The sequence below is a fragment of the Bipolaris oryzae genome (assembly GCF_000523455.1).
Source record: "Bipolaris oryzae ATCC 44560 unplaced genomic scaffold scaffold_131, whole genome shotgun sequence".
Classification (NCBI taxonomy): Eukaryota; Fungi; Ascomycota; class Dothideomycetes; order Pleosporales; family Pleosporaceae; genus Bipolaris; species Bipolaris oryzae.
In genome coordinates, this window is record NW_006911407.1 from 47,129 (window position 1) to 63,534 (window position 16,406).

At 50.9% G+C, this 16,406-nt stretch overlaps 8 protein-coding genes across 8 annotated transcripts; 2 read left to right on the top strand and 6 right to left on the bottom strand.

Moving 5' to 3' along the window:
* Positions 1 to 1,132: 1,132 nt before the first annotated feature.
* On the top strand, positions 1,133 to 2,677 carry COCMIDRAFT_39203 (glycoside hydrolase family 28 protein; the record flags this gene model as incomplete). Its single annotated transcript, XM_007692503.1, has 4 exons — positions 1,133 to 1,454; positions 1,506 to 1,869; positions 1,933 to 2,338; positions 2,432 to 2,677. The coding sequence occupies 4 exons, from the start codon at positions 1,133 to 1,135 to the stop codon at positions 2,675 to 2,677; spliced, it is 1,338 nt and encodes a 445-aa protein (XP_007690693.1).
* Positions 2,678 to 3,203: 526 nt separating this feature from the next.
* COCMIDRAFT_7693 (uncharacterized protein) lies at positions 3,204 to 4,230 on the bottom strand (the record flags this gene model as incomplete). The annotated part of the gene is made up of 3 exons (XM_007692492.1): positions 3,204 to 3,859; positions 3,914 to 4,159; positions 4,212 to 4,230. 3 exons carry the CDS (start codon positions 4,228 to 4,230, stop codon positions 3,204 to 3,206), a joined length of 921 nt encoding a protein of 306 aa, XP_007690682.1.
* Positions 4,231 to 5,621: 1,391 nt separating this feature from the next.
* On the bottom strand, positions 5,622 to 7,523 carry COCMIDRAFT_102546 (glycoside hydrolase family 3 protein; the record flags this gene model as incomplete). Its single annotated transcript, XM_007692517.1, has 1 exon — positions 5,622 to 7,523. One exon carries the CDS (start codon positions 7,521 to 7,523, stop codon positions 5,622 to 5,624), a length of 1,902 nt encoding a protein of 633 aa, XP_007690707.1.
* A 568-nt stretch (positions 7,524 to 8,091) lies between these two features.
* On the bottom strand, positions 8,092 to 9,011 carry COCMIDRAFT_7695 (uncharacterized protein; the record flags this gene model as incomplete). The annotated part of the gene is made up of 3 exons (XM_007692493.1): positions 8,092 to 8,127; positions 8,175 to 8,316; positions 8,368 to 9,011. The coding sequence occupies 3 exons, from the start codon at positions 9,009 to 9,011 to the stop codon at positions 8,092 to 8,094; spliced, it is 822 nt and encodes a 273-aa protein (XP_007690683.1).
* A 130-nt stretch (positions 9,012 to 9,141) lies between these two features.
* Positions 9,142 to 9,762, bottom strand: COCMIDRAFT_7696 (uncharacterized protein; the record flags this gene model as incomplete). Its single annotated transcript, XM_007692494.1, has 1 exon — positions 9,142 to 9,762. The coding sequence occupies one exon, from the start codon at positions 9,760 to 9,762 to the stop codon at positions 9,142 to 9,144; it is 621 nt and encodes a 206-aa protein (XP_007690684.1).
* Positions 9,763 to 10,242: 480 nt separating this feature from the next.
* On the bottom strand, positions 10,243 to 13,493 carry COCMIDRAFT_102617 (uncharacterized protein; the record flags this gene model as incomplete). Its single annotated transcript, XM_007692518.1, has 2 exons — positions 10,243 to 13,292; positions 13,340 to 13,493. 2 exons carry the CDS (start codon positions 13,491 to 13,493, stop codon positions 10,243 to 10,245), a joined length of 3,204 nt encoding a protein of 1,067 aa, XP_007690708.1.
* Positions 13,494 to 13,908: 415 nt separating this feature from the next.
* COCMIDRAFT_7698 (uncharacterized protein) lies at positions 13,909 to 14,673 on the top strand (the record flags this gene model as incomplete). The annotated part of the gene is made up of 1 exon (XM_007692495.1): positions 13,909 to 14,673. One exon carries the CDS (start codon positions 13,909 to 13,911, stop codon positions 14,671 to 14,673), a length of 765 nt encoding a protein of 254 aa, XP_007690685.1.
* Positions 14,674 to 15,139: 466 nt separating this feature from the next.
* Positions 15,140 to 15,977, bottom strand: COCMIDRAFT_39208 (uncharacterized protein; the record flags this gene model as incomplete). The annotated part of the gene is made up of 3 exons (XM_007692504.1): positions 15,140 to 15,236; positions 15,296 to 15,557; positions 15,617 to 15,977. 3 exons carry the CDS (start codon positions 15,975 to 15,977, stop codon positions 15,140 to 15,142), a joined length of 720 nt encoding a protein of 239 aa, XP_007690694.1.
* Positions 15,978 to 16,406: the final 429 nt, after the last annotated feature.

The window sequence follows — 16,406 nt, forward strand, 5'->3', positions numbered from 1 at the left end:
GTAGGAGTTTTTGGTGATGAGGTGTTGGGAGGAGGTTTTTTTCATGCTAGGGAAATGACATTCGGTGCTTATGTCAGATGGGGATTGTCAGGTGAGCGTGAGGTGAGTTGATGGCACTGATGTCGCGGTAGTATATAGAGCATATCGAAGATGTCGTACGTGGTGTTTACTTGGCCACTTATTTCAGTGCTCACGCGATCGATGAATTCATCCTATTTGTAGGGATAGATAAAGCGCTCATTGCTGGAATGGATATAATCAGCATCGACTATAGGCTACCTGACATACTACGAAACAATTAACGTTTAGCAATACTTAGTATTACCGTGACCTGATATTTCTAATAGCTGTTCTTACTTAACACGTGTTTCCAAGTTTTCAAAATTGGGCTTACAAAGTCTAATTCATCTCGTTCTTACTTAACCACCGGTGCTGACTCGAACAAATTGCAGTCCTCGGTCGCAATGGTGATAACCCGGTAATTTTAACATCCAGACCCAACAGAGACCTTTCAGACAATAAAACTTACAAAATCAGATGAGATTTGACATTGCGAACATCAACAAGAAGAGCGACGTTGTGTCCCAACGTCGATATAAGGTTGTCAGAATCCAAAACGGTGTACCTTGCCATATAAGACGGGTTGTAATAGCCCTAGGCGGCTGACTCGCAGTAGTAAGCAAAGACTCTCACCGTTATCAACAACTAGGAAGACGCTTACACGAAAGAATCAGCGCACGTTCGTGCTCACATAGGCGGCATCTCAAAGACGGTCATGGCACGGGAAATTAGGAAAAAACCCACCAATCTGCTCGGCCAAGCGGCTAGGGTGATGGGGAAAGCTTAGCTTCTCTTAGCTTAGCGCCACAGAGTGGGCCTTTTTTAGCCACTGTGGCCGTGAGGAGAGACTGGGATCACCGTGAATGGATCACCAATTCCTCCGCGCCCGCGAACCAACTAACCAAAATGTCGAGATTAGGGGGCAAAGACCAGAGCCAAGGCCGCGGGTCCAACGGCTTGAGGATATTGCATGGGGGGTATTAATATCAAGCCCTTTGGCACGTCAATAAGTTTGGACTGACAGCCGTTACCATCAATACTCAACTACAACGGTTTCTAAACGGCTGCAATCATGCGTGTCACCGACATCATCTCGTGCGCCCTGCTACAAGCGTCGATAGCATTATCGACTCCAGTTGAAGAACTTGGAACAGAGGCTGTTGCGGCAAAACACCCGTCCGTGCCGTCTCGCCCGGGAAAGGCATCCTTGGTGCCGGGTTCCCGAAACAAGACCTGCACGCTCAAGGCTCTCGGTGGCGGCAAGGATGACTCTGCGAATATTCTCAGCGCTGTTAAGGAATGCAACAATGGAGGTCATGTTGTCTTTCCCAAGAACCAGCAGTTCACCATTGGCACTGCTTTGGATCTTACGTTCCTCAATGGCATTGACCTAGGTTCGCCCAACCCCTGCATAACCTAACTGACCCCACTAACGGCTCCGTCAGATATCCAAGGAACCATCCAATTCACAAACGACACTGATTACTGGCAGGCCAATTCCTTCAAGCAGGTTTTCCAGAATGCAACCACCTTCTTCCAGCTTGGAGGCAAGGACATCAATGTCTACGGTGGCGGTACCCTAGACGGCAACGGCCAAGCCTGGTACGACCTCTACGCCAAAGACATTTACATCCTACGACCCATTCTCTTTGGCCTGATCGGCGCCAAAAACACTAGGATCTCTGATCTCAAGTTCCGCTACAGCCCACAGTGGTACACTCTGGTCGCCAACTCGAGCGAAGTTGTCTTCTCCAACATTGACATTTTCGGCGACAGCACAAGCAAGAATCCCGCCAAGAACACTGATGGGTGAGTTCTCTCTTACGTATCCACCACTGCATATCTCAAAATCTAACCAACTGTGATTGAAAGCTGGGACACCTACCGCTCCGACAACATCATCATCCAAAACTCCAACATCAACAACGGCGACGACTGCGTCTCCTTCAAGCCAAACAGCACAAACATCCTCGTGCAGAACCTCGTTTGCAACGGCAGCCACGGCATCAGCGTCGGCTCCCTCGGCCAGTACCCCGGCGAAGTCGATATTGTCGAAAACATCCTCGTGCGCAACATCTCCATGTCCAACGCCTCAGACGGCGCACGCATCAAAGTCTGGCCCGGCGCCTCTTCCGCGCTCTCCGGCGACCTGCAAGGCGGCGGCGGCAGCGGCGCCGTACGCAATGTCACGTACGACGGCATGATTGTCAAGAACGTCGATTACGCGATTGAAATCACGCAGTGTTATGGACAAAAGAATTTGACCTTGTGCAATCAGGTATGTCTTTTTTTTTTCCTCTTCCTCTTCCTCTTCCTCTCTCTCCCTTCTTTCAAAATAAAAAAAAGTCCATCTTGCTAACGCACAACTTAGTTCCCCTCCAACCTCACAATCTCCGACATCACCATCAAAAACTTCAAGGGCACAACGAGCAAGAAATACGATCCCCGCGTCGGCTACGTCGTCTGCTCCAGCCCCAAGGTATGCAGCGATATCTCGATTGAGAATATCGACGTCAAGAGTCCGAGTGGCACAAATCTTTTCACCTGTACGAATATCGAGGGGATCCAGAGTCAGGTAAATTGTACCGTGGAAGGGGACAAGGGTGGTCACTCGTAAAAAAAAAATACAGCTTGCCTTGAAAAGTCGGCTTGGTTGGTTAGTTGGTTGGTTAGTTGGTTGGTTAGTTGGTTGGTTAGTTGGTTGGTTAGTTGGTGAAAGAAATGTATATATCAAATCACACACACACATGCCTTGGTAACGTTTTTGAAAATAAAAAAAGAATGGATTCAAGAACCGAAAACATTAAAACACTGAATATCAGAAATCTACTTTGGAGGGAAAACAAAAGCTCTCAAAACCAAAGACAATTTCTTTAAAAAAACAAAAAAAAACAAAATAAAGAGAAAGAGAAAGAGAAAGGTGGATATCATCAGCATGGTGCGCGCCGCCCCCGCCCCCTCTCAACGCCTAGCTAGTAGGAAAACTCAAAGCCTTCTCTCGTAATACCCAAATTCCGCTTCGCATACACTCAAATACCAAAAAGTCTATCAGTTGTTATCCAAAAGAAGAAGAAGAAGAACAATAAACCTTATCAAGTCCATCAAAAAACCCTCTTACACACACAGAGAGAGATTCCACTGTCTTAACGCTTCCCAAACCCATTAGCCATCTGCTTCTGCACATACTTTGCCCCCTCCTTCTTAATAATCGGCAGCGCATAGTCCTTGAACATACCCAGCGCCTGCCTCTGCCACTCAGGCTTGGCCTTGGAATCTCTCGTGCTCCTCCTGCGATCGCCATAGCGATCTTCATAACCATCATAGTACCCACGTCTACTATCGCGGGGCGGTCTATCGTCATAGCGACTATCGCGGCGCGCAGGGCGGCTGTTAAACATGTCGTCGTAGCGATGGTCGTCGTAGCGGTCATCACGATGTCTGCGGTGGTCTCTGTCGCCGCGGGATTTCTCGCGACGGTCGCGGTCACGGTCGCGGTCGCGGTCAGAGTAGTAAGGGTCGCGGGGCCGGCGGTCGGATTTGTAGCCTTCAGACTTGTAGCCTTCTGATTTGTAGCCGTCGCGGTCGCGGCGCCCGGATTCGCGGTCGCGGCGGCGGCGAGGGTAGTTTTCGTCGTAAGAGTCGTAGGTGTCCTCTCGGTGGTGGCGGGGGCGCTCTTCGCGGCGGTTGCTGCGGCGTGGTGGGGGTGGGCCGCCTGAGTCGGAGTCGGAGGAGTAGGAGGGCTGTCTGCGGTGATGGCGAGGCCGAGAGTCTCGAGAATCTCGAGGGTCTCGAGGTGCTTCTACAATATTGTTAGTTGGTATGTCAGAGTGGAAAGGTGAATTTGACCAATTACCTCTGGGTGGTGGCGGTGCTTCTTGTCCTGGTGGTGGGGGTGGAGGATATGCGCCTTGCGCTTGTGCTTGTGCTTGTGGCGGTGGAGGTGGAGGCCCCTCGTCCTCGTCGTACCTATTTCTGCGAGGACGACGATGATCTCCTCGACGGCTATCACGATACTCGTGGTAGTCGCGCTGGTGGTCTTTGCCAGGCGCCCATTTTGGCTTGCCGTTCTCGTAGCTGTCGAAGACGTAGGAAGAATCAGCTGCACAAAGTTAGTATGCTAACAAACAATACTTCAGAAAACTTCTTCTTACATGGCGGCGGGGCTCCCATAGGGGGAGGGGGAGGGGGCGACGGTTGTCTCTCACGGCGTCCCATAGTTTGATGGTGAAGAGTCGAGGTGGTTGTGCTGGGGTGGTGGAGTTAAAAGATAGCGCAGGCGGCGGCGAACATCTGACACTTAAACCACGGGAGTAGGGCAGGACGGCAGCAGTGAGCTGAGGTCAATCTCACAAGACCCCATGGCGTCATCTGGGCGGATATTCCCAAGCTGGCAATAGGCAGCGTCGCATTGAGAAATTTTGCGGGCCCTTGGCCGCATTTCGAAGCTTCGCGTGGGTGGGTTGGATGTCCGACCAGGCTGTGTTCATGTAGGCTGTGATCATCGTGCATGGGTAGTGCGTCTAGGGGGCCCACCACACACAAGCCTCAGCCCTCCACGACTGTCGACTGGCTCTGTGATGGAATGGGGCCCGTTCCCCCCGCATGTCGCGCAGCATCAAGGGGGAAGATCAGGGTCTTCCGGAGAATAGGCTGATGGGTCGCGCATATACTAGATACATACGTGGTGTGGATGCAGTGGTGTCGTGGAAGATGATCTATCTCGGTGTGGTGTGCGGGGAGTGCCTAAGGCCATTACATACTACGGTACAGTGTAACTCATACTACGTACTAAGAGGCCCTGCACCGCCACACCACCCACCGGAGCTCCCCGTTCTCGTGGCCACCACAGGTATCCTGACCTCCAGCCACTGTGGCGCGGTCATCACCGGAGCGGTGTGCGTGAACTTTTGAGTCGGTCCGCTAGCTGCCTAGTGACCCTGTTATGTATCTGCTCTTTTACATCATATCTTCTTTACATCATACTCGACATGCGCTTTGTCGTCACAGCATATAGTAGGCTATACCTACCCTTCATGTTATGTTGATCGCACTGGCTTCACCGTCTCTTTCCCCTCATCTCATGCTGCACGTGCTCCTACTGAACCTTGAATCTGCGGTATACAAGCTAGCAGCCTCACGGCTATCATTTCTGGAGTAGATGGGGGCGCTACAGGGTAGAGCAAGGATAGAATCGTATTGCATGTGATATTCGGAAATCCCAGCTAATCAGATGAGTATTTCTTCTATGCAATCAGCTGATTCCTCTCCAGGCCACCGCTTTTACTAAGGCACCACGGAAAGGATAATCTTTTCCATCGCTCAACTCTCGTCATAGATGTATCTGACGCAGTTATGCTTTATGCACAAAACTGAAAGTTAGGCTAGAGCATCACTATGACACCCTATCGCCTCTTTTGACAAAAGAAAACTCATCTTAACACCCCTCACTATCAGCACATCATGCAAACTGCCATTCATGTAAAAAAAAAATATTCATTATCATATTTTTATAACATTACTCATGAATCCGCCCTCTAATCCTACATCATCCCCAGCATTAACTACTCGTACCTCAACCCATACCCATACCTAAACGCAGGGTCTACAATATCAAACGGCACATCCTCCTTCTGCGCCTTCGCCGCCTCATCGCTCCTGGGAAGATCAAACGGCAGCAGACCCTCCGGACCGCTTCCATCAACACCAAACACAACGTCCAGGAACGCGTCCTCGCTAGCGCCAAAGTTGACCAGGAGGGCGTCCGCTTGCTCAGCGATCTCGGGAAACGCACCGGGGCGGTCGAGGAAGATGTCGACGACAGTAGGTACGGCAGCGTAAATAGCGGCCTGGCGCTCCCGCTCCGTAGCGTTGTATTCAAGCGAGCCAGAGTGGTAGTTAGCCTCGAAACCGCCGGGACGCGGCTCGTACGGCGCTACGAGGCGCAAGAAAGCATAGTCTGCCTCTTCGGGCGTAGCCACGACTTCAAAGTTACGCGAGGTAAGGAACGTGCTGTTGAAGCCCTCGATGTAGAACTTCGACTTTGCGCATTCGGAGGCGGAGAGGGGGAGGAAGGAGTCCTTGTTTGTGAGGAGGGTGAAGGAGCGTTTTTGGGCTTCGAAGCCAATGGCGCGCCATTCGTCTTTGCCGACGACGGCGACGGCGGCGTCGGCGTCGAGGAAGCGTTTTTCGTCGAAGAGGCCGAGGAGGAACTTTTCGCGGAGGAGACGGCTGACAGAGGCGTCGATGCGGGATTCGCTGATGATGCCCTTCTCGACGAGCTCGAGGATGAGGTCAGTGCGGTCTTCGCCGCCGAGTTGATCGGTTCCGGCGTTGAGGATCTTCTCGGTGCGTTGGAGCTCGGTGAGGTTCTCAGCGCCCCAGGCTCGGGCGGGCATGTCTTGGCCCAGGATGATGGAGTCAGTGACGAGTCCCCAGTCGCTGACTACGATGCCGTCGAAGCCAAGCTTGCCGCGCAGAAGATCAGTGACGATGCCCTTGTTCATACCAGCAGCGACCTCCTCGTACTTGGTTCCCATTGGGCGGGAGTAGTAAGGCATTATCTGTCTTGTTCCCGCAGCAATGGCAGCCTTGAATGGGATAAGATGGTGTTCAAGATTATTGCCAGGGTATGTGGCATTCTTGCCGTATGTGAAGTGGCTGTCCTCGCCGCCTTCGACAGGACCACTGCCGGGGAAATGCTTTGAGACCGTAGTGACCGAGTCGAATCCAAAACCATTAGGACCAGTGAATCCCTCAATGTATGCAACAGTGAGTTCAGCAGTCAGAGTAGCATTCTCACCTAGCGTGCCACCAATACGAGCCCAGCGGGGCTCAGTGGCGACATCGATCTGAGGATGTAGGGCGGACCGGATGCCAACAGCATTATACTCTTGTCGAGCAATATCACCGAAAGTGCGGATGAGCTCAGTATCTCTTATGGCGGCTAGACCAAGCGTCTGGGGCCATTGTGAGAACTTTGTTGCTGCAATTTGACTACCTTCGGAGTTGGTGAATGCGTGACGCGGATCCGAGGACACTGTGATTGGAATGCCTAGCCTAGTGTCTAGCGCCATTTGCTGCAGGTTGTTGTACCATTGCACGGTGGCACGTACGTCCGCAATCGGCCCGTGAAGGTTGAAGTGGGTCATGAGCTTGCCCTCCACAGCATCCTTCGTAATGTTGAGGAGGGTTCCGTTTGGACCTTGGTTGATGATGTTGTGGAAAAGCTGGCCTGCCTTTTCCTCAATGGTCATCCGCTTTACAAGATCCTCGACTCGTTCATCAACAGAGAGTTTCGAGTCCCGATATGGTGCAGAGTCCAATTCAGTAGACCGTGATGTCATACGAGGATATGTTGATTTGCCAAACGACGGTGTGCGGATTGCCGATGACATGGCTGTTGCAGCGAAGAACAGCGTGGTAAAAGTGTTCAGCTTGCGCTGACTGCGATTGCGAGCGACCATCTTGCCGGTAATAAGGAACAAGGCACTTTGTGGACAGTGGCGAGAGATGCAATTGACTACCCGTTAGGCAGACTACAACCCCATATTTGTATTCCAGCCTCATATTGCCCGCTGTACACTGCTCCACCTTTCCTTGTCTATCATGTGTGCAAGAGCCGAGAGACTACCACCGGTGATTTCTTCTTGGGGAATCTTCGGACACGCTATTGGCTTGGGAAGTAGTACAGGTAGTCCAGCAACCATCGTATGGCTGTCCTTGGCGCCAACCGTTTTGCCTTCCATCGAACCCGAAGACGATGCCAAGACGTGGAGTGTGGAGTGCAGTGTGGAGAGCGCGTGGTCGGGGGGAATGCCCCCGAAGCTAGCCAAAGATTTGCCAACCGAAGATGTACCGGCAGATTCGTGATTGGACACATGACCATGCTGTATGGGCAACAAGAAGAATTTTACGAGGCGTTGGTAATAGTTTCCGAGGCCCAAGAAAAATACGACACCCCACATTCCGGTACAAACTGCCATTTTGTGGAGCCGACAACCCAGAACCTGGTCTTGTTTCCCACTTCCGTTGCTAATGAGGAGTAAACTCCACCCAGCACGTGTGCTCCTAGTGGTCGTTAGCACATGTCAGAGGCTCTCAGTAGCAGCACCGACCTTCATCTCCAGGAATGTGTCATCAGCAAATACTTCAAACCTGGAGGTGACACCCGGCGCCATGTTTTCTTGTCCCGGAAGCACCCTCGATCCGTATTTCCGGTACACTGACGGCACTAAAGCCATCTCCGCCATGGCGAGGCTAACACGTCAGTAGTAGATTCACCGAGGAACACAGCAAAAAGTCACTCACTGCATGCCGACGCACATGCGAGCGCCACTTGAAAATGCCCAGAACCATCTCTCCATCTCTGCTAGCTCGCTTTTACCCGCGTCCAGCCATCGCTCAGGCCTCCAAGTGGACGAGTCAGGGAACACATTTTCATTCCGATGTAATGAATAAGGCGCCATACTACATATTGTACCCCGCGGGATATTGTAACCGTCAACTACCGTGTCCGCTCTATTCAATCTTGGCTCGGATGAGGGCAGTGGGGCAAAAAGACGTAGCGTTTCCTTGACAACTGCATTCAGGTACGGCATGCTATCCGCAGCCCTTGTGTTCACACTACCGTCAGTAATGTCGTCATCGGGTATGGATTTGCACTCTTCAATTAACTTCCCCTGCACATGTGCATTCCGAGGCAGGGATAGACTCCAAATGAGGAACATCAGGGTATCGCTAGTCGTGTCAATGCCAGCAAGGAGGTGGTCTGCACATTCACTGGCAATATCCAGGTCATCCATGTCGTTGTTGGACTTCGACTTTGAATTATATAGCTCACTGATGATTGACTTTTCCGCTTCGGCGCGCGAGATTTCGCCTGCATCACGGAAAGCGTGCATCGATCTTAGTGCGTGCGCCCGGATGCCGGAGTAAGTTGCGGGCTTGGCCATAGGTAGGAAAGGCCGAATAGCGCTCTCAACCAGCCCCGTTCGAGTGTACATCCATTTCGTAAGTGATGGTAGATGGACTGCAAACCAGGATAGCCGCCGGCGAGTATGGTTCATGATATCGTTCAGCAGTTTAACATGTTCTGGTGTCCCTTGTAAAGCGGTGGTTGCGCCGAAATTCAGAGTCCCATACAAGAACGTGGTGATGATATCGATAGAGTAGTGGTGAAGTGCCGAGAAGATCTCCAAGCCGCCTCCTCGGGTGCCATCCGTTTCCACCAGTCTCAAAAAAGTCCTTGGTCTTCGCTTGCACAATTTCTTCGACTTTGTACTGTGGAAGGCCGCTTTTTGAATACGGGCGAGCTACCAGTCGCTTTCTCTGTGCGTGCTCTACTCCGCTTGCCAATGTAAACATATTCTTCCTCCCATATGCATCGAACATCCGATAGAACACAGTGCGCTCGAATCCGCTTCCTGCACCATAAATGGTACGTAACGCCGAGAGAGAGTTAAAATGCACCTCGTTCGGCCCGATGCGCACCACTGGCCCATACCTTAAATGCAGGGCATGGATCTTGCGTGTCCGCTGGCCAGTCCAGTCATCCCATGCAGGTCGCCACTTGGTAAAGGCGTAGAACCTGGGACCTGGGATACGTGATAATGGACTAAAGAAAAAGGGGTACAGGATATAACTGTAAAGGAATGCCATTAATGCCGCAGGGAAGATCCATGGCGCCAACACGGTCCAAGACATTATTGCGTCGGTTGTATGATATCAATAATCTGCTCACGACTGGGACACCCAGATTTGCATGGAAGACGGCAGCGATATCTTATGTGACCTGGCGGGTTGTCGGTTGAGGCCGGTAATGCGGTGATGCTAGCAAGCTTGTTGAGGAGGTGAACGTCTGCAGTGAGGATGCAATGTGCAAAGATTTACCATTAACACACATAGAAGGTTGGGTCGCTGTTCTTAGCTTCTTGTATGTAAATCGGAGCAGGATCATACTACTAATCTTGGGGTAAGTAGTCCTGACTGCCGATAACGTGCCATCATAAGTGGGGTAAGTAAGGGACCTATTCTGATACATTGCAATGGAGCCTCAGCATTGCTTGATGAACATCAACATTGGAAGCGAGCCTTGCCTGTACCAGCTCAGATGTACCAGCAATAACCGAAGTCGGGTCGATCGCGTTCTTGACTCTCACTCTTGCAGATCTTTCCGTGGCTCTACTACTTCGAGCCGCCAAGCTCTTTGATTATCCGCCTCCTCCGGCCCCGATAGAATCGCTCAAGCATCTTCCGCCTTTCTTCCTGCGTACTACTTTCCACAAGCAGTGCAAACTCAACAGGATCATCAAACCCCATACTCTCCGCCATACTACAGAACTGGCGTTTTCGCACGCGCTCATTAGGTCTATACCGGTAATTGATTTTGAACTCGCCAGGAGTAGCAGTTGTAGCAATCCGCTCATCCTCGTCATCTTCGTCTTCAGAATGAATGCCGTGCTCGATTCCCGGTTGGTTGAAAGGACGCTGTGATTGCGATTGCGAGGCTTGGAACACACGCTCGCTTGCGAGATCGATGTCGTTGCGCAACTCCATAGCTTGTCTACCTAATCGAGCCTCTATCTCGCTGCGCCCAACGACTTCGGAGTTTTCATGGGTGTATTCCACACCTGCTTTGGCAAGAATTGCATTGATCGGATCGGGCCCGCCGTGTTTGGTCTTCCTGCTTGGTTTGTTGCTAGCACTGGAAGTCGAGAGTAAGGAATCGGCCAGTTTCTTTATCCCAGCAATGTTGGCATCATCGTCAATGCCAAGATTTTTGTTGGAAAGTATGTCTTCGTCTTCCAAGTCGAACTGCGATTCATCGACGTGAAAGTCGTAGGCATTCACACCGGCTTTGGACTCGGCTACGTTGGTCTTGTGCATAATGTTGCGAAGCAGCACGCTGTCTTCTTGATAGCTGAACAGATTCTCGAGACCGAAGAGCTCGCCCTTTTTGCTAGACTCGTCCATTACGCCCTTGAAGTAGCGGCGCTCCTCGGAAGCATTGTAGCCGATGTTTGCTTGTTGTTGCTTGTAAATCTGACGAGCATATACGACTTCCTCAATAGTGCCACTGGACACCAGCCGAAATACTTCGACATTCCTCGTCTGACCAATACGATAAGCGCGATCTTGCGCTTGAAGATCGTACGCTGGATTCCAGTGAGGGTCCATAACGACGACCTTGTTTGCAGACGTAATGTTGAGACCGACACCGCCAGCTTTGGTAGATATCAGAAACACGAATTGGTTAGGATCCGCATTGAAGTCTGCAACGGCTTGGGAGCGCTCCTCATACTTCATGCTACCGTCGAGATACGAGAAGTTGTATTTTGTGCCATCAACATCGAACAAGCCTCTAAGCAGCCGCAAGAGACGGACCGAATGTGAAAAGATCAAGACCTTGTCGCCGCTCGAGTGCCAAAAATCCAACAGTCGTCTCAACACCTTCCATTTTCCACAAAACTCTCGTTGCGACTGCACTAGAATGTTGTCACGGATGCGGAAGAGTTCTTTATACGTTCCGGGACATGCTAACTCCAGTGTCTTCAAGTCTTTGGCTTGTTTCTCTGCAGAATCGGTCGATAGTGGCACGATGAGGGCCAGATGGTTGGCGAGTTTTTGAAAAGTAACCATGCACGGGAAGATGAAGGCTGCCCACTTCTCATCATCACCCGGGACGTTGACATGGCAGCAGTAGCCTCTACCTTTTCCCGATCCACAGCCGCATTCCTCCCTTGCAGTGCGAATGAACTCACACCTGTCACTCTCGAGAAAGGTGCGGTATGCATCGGCTTGAGTTTGCGTAAGCTGGCAGAAGACAACACGATCACTCTTCTTAGGTAGTTGATCGGCGATGAGAATCTTCATTCGTCGGAGAAACACGCTTGGCAGGATGTTCTGCACGAGATCCTGAGCGCGGCTTCGTGCATCCGCAAGCTGAGCATTTGTAGCATCGTGAGCCTGGCCCATCTTCAGCGGAAGACTGATCTTCTGCTTCCACTCTTGAGATGAACCATACGCTCCAGGCCGTGCCCAATTGAGAAGATTCCAGATTTCTTCGTACTTGTTCTGGATAGCAGTACCGGTAAGACCAATGCGGCAGAGTGCGTTGATCTTGTTCATAGCTTTTGTTATCTCCGCATCCTTACTCTTGATCTGGTGGCATTCGTCTGCAATCACGCAATCCCAACTGACTGTATTAATCTCGCTCTCGTTGTTACGATATGTAGTGTATGTTGTAATCATGATCTCGAGCATCCCCTTTGCCGCGGCATTAAGGACGCCCTTGCGATCTGCTGCGCTGGAACCATGATATCGGTACACTTCCCACCAACCCCACTTTGACAGTTCGTCTTCCCAGTTCTGCATCAGCGTGCCAGGGCAGACAATGAGGATGCGAGGATACCACCGATTTTTACCAAAGCGACGGATCTTACGCATACACTTGGCGTCACGTTCAGTGCCCGCCTTTCCGAACGCGGCCGTCAAAAATGCAATGACTTGAATTGTCTTACCCAATCCCATATCATCGCCAAGGATGGCGCCTGTTTGCTTAACAAATTTTTCGTGTAGAAATTGAACGCCTTCCACTTGGTAGTCACGCAGCCATTGTGCGATAGGCGCTGGTATAACGCCTTGCGACCTACGAAGCCTGATATCTTTCTTTTCCCTCTGCGGCTTGATAGCTTTATCTAATTTTGGCTTTTCTGCCATTTCGGAGTCAGAGAAGTCAATGCCCTGGTAGTTGGGAGGGTACCGTAGACCGGCTTCGTGAAGTTTTCTAAGAGCTTGTTGTCTTGAGAGTATGTAGTCGGGAATTGGATCATCCAAAAATGGTGTTATGGCACTGTCATCCGCTAAGGAGTCGGTGCTGAATCCGGTAGGACCATCACCCTGATGTTTTCTGGACGAAGCCTTACGACCCACGATGCTCGCAGCAGCTGCAGCTTTTGACTTCTTCTCGGCACGGATCCGGCTAGTCTCAGCAGCCACACGTTTTCTTTTAAGAGTTTTGCGCTCTTTCCAGTTTTGGTACGCAGCTCTGGTATCTTCTTCAGACCATTCAGACTCTTCACCAGCACCATTGGTATCAGAGTCATTTCCGTTCTTGGTTCTTGAGCCTGGAAGCTGCTGGAAAGCTTCATCATCCTCTGTACTTGAACCCTCCGCATCCTTTTCTTTGCGTACTGCATCCAGGCTCTCCGACTGAGTCTGAGTTTGCGCCAGGACTAGAAATCGTCAGCGTCTTGATTGATGGAGACTAATGTCCACTGACCGTCAATGTATTGCGAAATATCTAGATCTTTACGCGATGTCTTAATGATATCAAGGCCGTCATCATCAGTATCGGTATCACTCATCTCTTCGCTCTCAGCAAAAGCTCTCAGTGCTTTCTGTTGGTCCTTTGAATTGTCGCGATTAGATGTCATGACTATTACCACCAGATTTTGATATGAAAGAGCCGGTCATATGGGGTGATTGGCACCCTTTTCCAGGCAGTTGAACGAATCGGTGCCTGAAACAAAAGGTCGCACAGGCATATCGCTAGCGACAAGTGACGAGTGGTAGGAAGTAAGGGAGCGCCGCTTACGACAAACGCGCTAACGCGTCCTCACGTGAGAGCGGGGCCCCGCTTGTCTGCAGATCGCTGCAGCATGGATCAAAATATCATAGCCTCCAGCTTTCTGAACTTGCATCATCATTGTCGCTCGCGACCAAGCCACTCCGCCCAGCGACACGAGTAAAATTCCGAATTACCTGGTCGCATAAAAAGCCTCTCTTTGCACTGCGAGGAAAAATCCGAAAAATAAACCTCCCAATTGATCACAGAATAAATCTCCAACCATGCCTCTCGACACAAGCACCTACTCGCTCGCGCTCCTCCGCCTCGACGGCCGCCGCTGGAACGAGCTCCGCCACATCCACGCGCAAATTTCCACGCAAGCCGCCGCAGACGGGTCTTCGTACCTCGAAATGGGCAACACCAAGATTCTCGTCTCGGTCACGGGCCCCGCCGCAGAAGGCCGGCAAACGGGCCAACGCGGCGGCGGCGCCACCAGCGACAAACTCGCCAAAATCGACGTTGAAATAAACTTTGCGGGCTTCAGCGGCGTGGACCGCCGAAAGCGCAAGTCGGATAAGAAGACGAGCGAGATGGAGCATTGTTTGCGATCGGCGTTTGAAGGGGTGTTGTCGCTGCATTTGTATCCGAGGTCTACGATTACGATTAATGTGCATGTGGTGTCGCAGGATGGGTCGTTGCTAGCGGCGTGTCTGAATGCGGCGACGCTGGCGCTGGTGGATGCGGGGATACCGATGACGGACTACCTAGTTGCGTGCACGGCGGCTTCGAGTGCGTCGGCTGAGGCGGCGGATAATGCGTCGGCGGATGATCCGCTGCTGGATTTGAATAATCAGGAGGAATTGGAGTTGCCGTTTTTGACGGTCGCGACGCTGGGGGAGAGCGATAATGTGGCGGTTTGTGTCATGGAGAGTAGAGTTCGCATGGAGAGGCTGGAGAGTATGCTGGCGGTGGGGATTGAGGGGTGCAAGAGGATGCGCGGGATATTGGATGATGTTGTGAAGGGCTATGGAAAGCGATTTGGATGAAAGAGAGAGGTGTGATGCTATTTTCAACTTAATACGTGTCAAACGCTGTAGAGCGTCACTCAGCACTTAAGACACAAGGCCGGCAGCAACCCGTAGTGGCCAAGAAGATTTGTGGTTGGAGCCGTAGGCGCTGTGGAAAGAGGTCGCGTGCCTTGGGTCTCTAGAAGGATCTGCCTCACAGGAGGGCCGCTCAATGAAAGAGCTTGCTAGAGCGGGGCTAAATGAAGGAATGAAGAGCTTCACCAAGACGTGTAAATCGTTCGAAGCTTGCAATTGAAACTACAAAGTCATGTAATCGAAATCTCTCGATTCAACCCCCAAAACAACTTGAGCGTTTCCTATCTGTGCACTCCAGTTTGCTTGTATCTAACACTCTGCACCCAATTACCAATTCTTCAACAAGAGGGACTGATAAATTCCGACTTTCGAACGCCTCTTGACTTCGTACTACAGTCCTGCTAAACAACTAATTAGTAACATGGCTATCATCTACTATGGCCACACAGTGACTGGTTACGGATGCGAAGGGATCATCGTTATCACAATTCGAAACTCCAATCCACCTACTCCAAGATGCAATCGTCTCCTGCGTACGGTGAAAAGTAGCAGGAAGGAAATATACCTTACCAGCATAGGATGATTGAAGAACCCAGTACGCTCAAGGACACCATGAACAGCCTCAATAGCATCCTCTCCCGCATCAAGTGACACAGCGCCGACCATGGCTTCGAATGCGTCCGCCATCATGTTTTTCGTCACATGTACGCCAGATGCCGGGACGACAAAAGCATCGAGGCCAAGCTTAAAACCGCGCGCTGCGAGAGCTTCGTTCGAAACGAGAGATTTGTGAATGTCATTCCAGGTTTTTACTGGAGTGGTTTGGCCTATTCTTGTTAGTTTTTTTATCAATGATGGTGGATGTTTCATGCAAGTGGGTATATACCATTCTGATTGCGGACCTGATACCATTTTTGTGATAAGACAAGACCCATGATCTTGTCGCCGACAAGCTCTAGGCGTCGGTTATGGACAATACTGTACTCACGGCCTTTGATCCTGAGGAGCACTTCTGGAGCTGCCATTTGGACTGACTCTGCGCAAATCATCTTGTTCTTGAAGTAGTAGTCGAAGACCTTTTCAACGCCGGCGATTTTGCGATCAATGTTGATAGTGGGAGTGTCGTATTTTCGCTGCAAAGTTGTTTGAAAATGGGCGCGTGGGAAAGAGGAACGTGATTTGAGGGGGATTGCTGCCACCTTAGGCGCCGCATATCGAGCCAGTGGCAGCCAGCTGCTGTATCTCATTAGATTCGGCGATACGATAGCGAGAAGTTATGATGAAGGCGAAAGGAAGCAGTATCCCAGGTACTTTGAGGTGGAAAATGTAAATGTAAAAGATGAGTGTGTATTTATGCATACGCAACAAAGATATAAAAACCAAACCAACATCGTTTGTTACAACAAACAACAAAAAGTGTCATGTTGAATGACAACTTCCATCGGTTACGCGTGTTCGCTATTTCGGCTCAAACTGGGCTTTGCTCGGCAAGCCAGCAGACCGTAGACCAGGAGTACATCGCTAACAAGACTGCTCATAATCACTCATTAGAAACCATGCGAAATATTGTATTCGGCGATGTCGTAGTCGCAGTTGACCGTGCAGGTCCATAACCCGGCTTGATCCAGACACCGCCCTATAAAGCAGATCCAAATTAACAAAGCAACGAGAGGGCG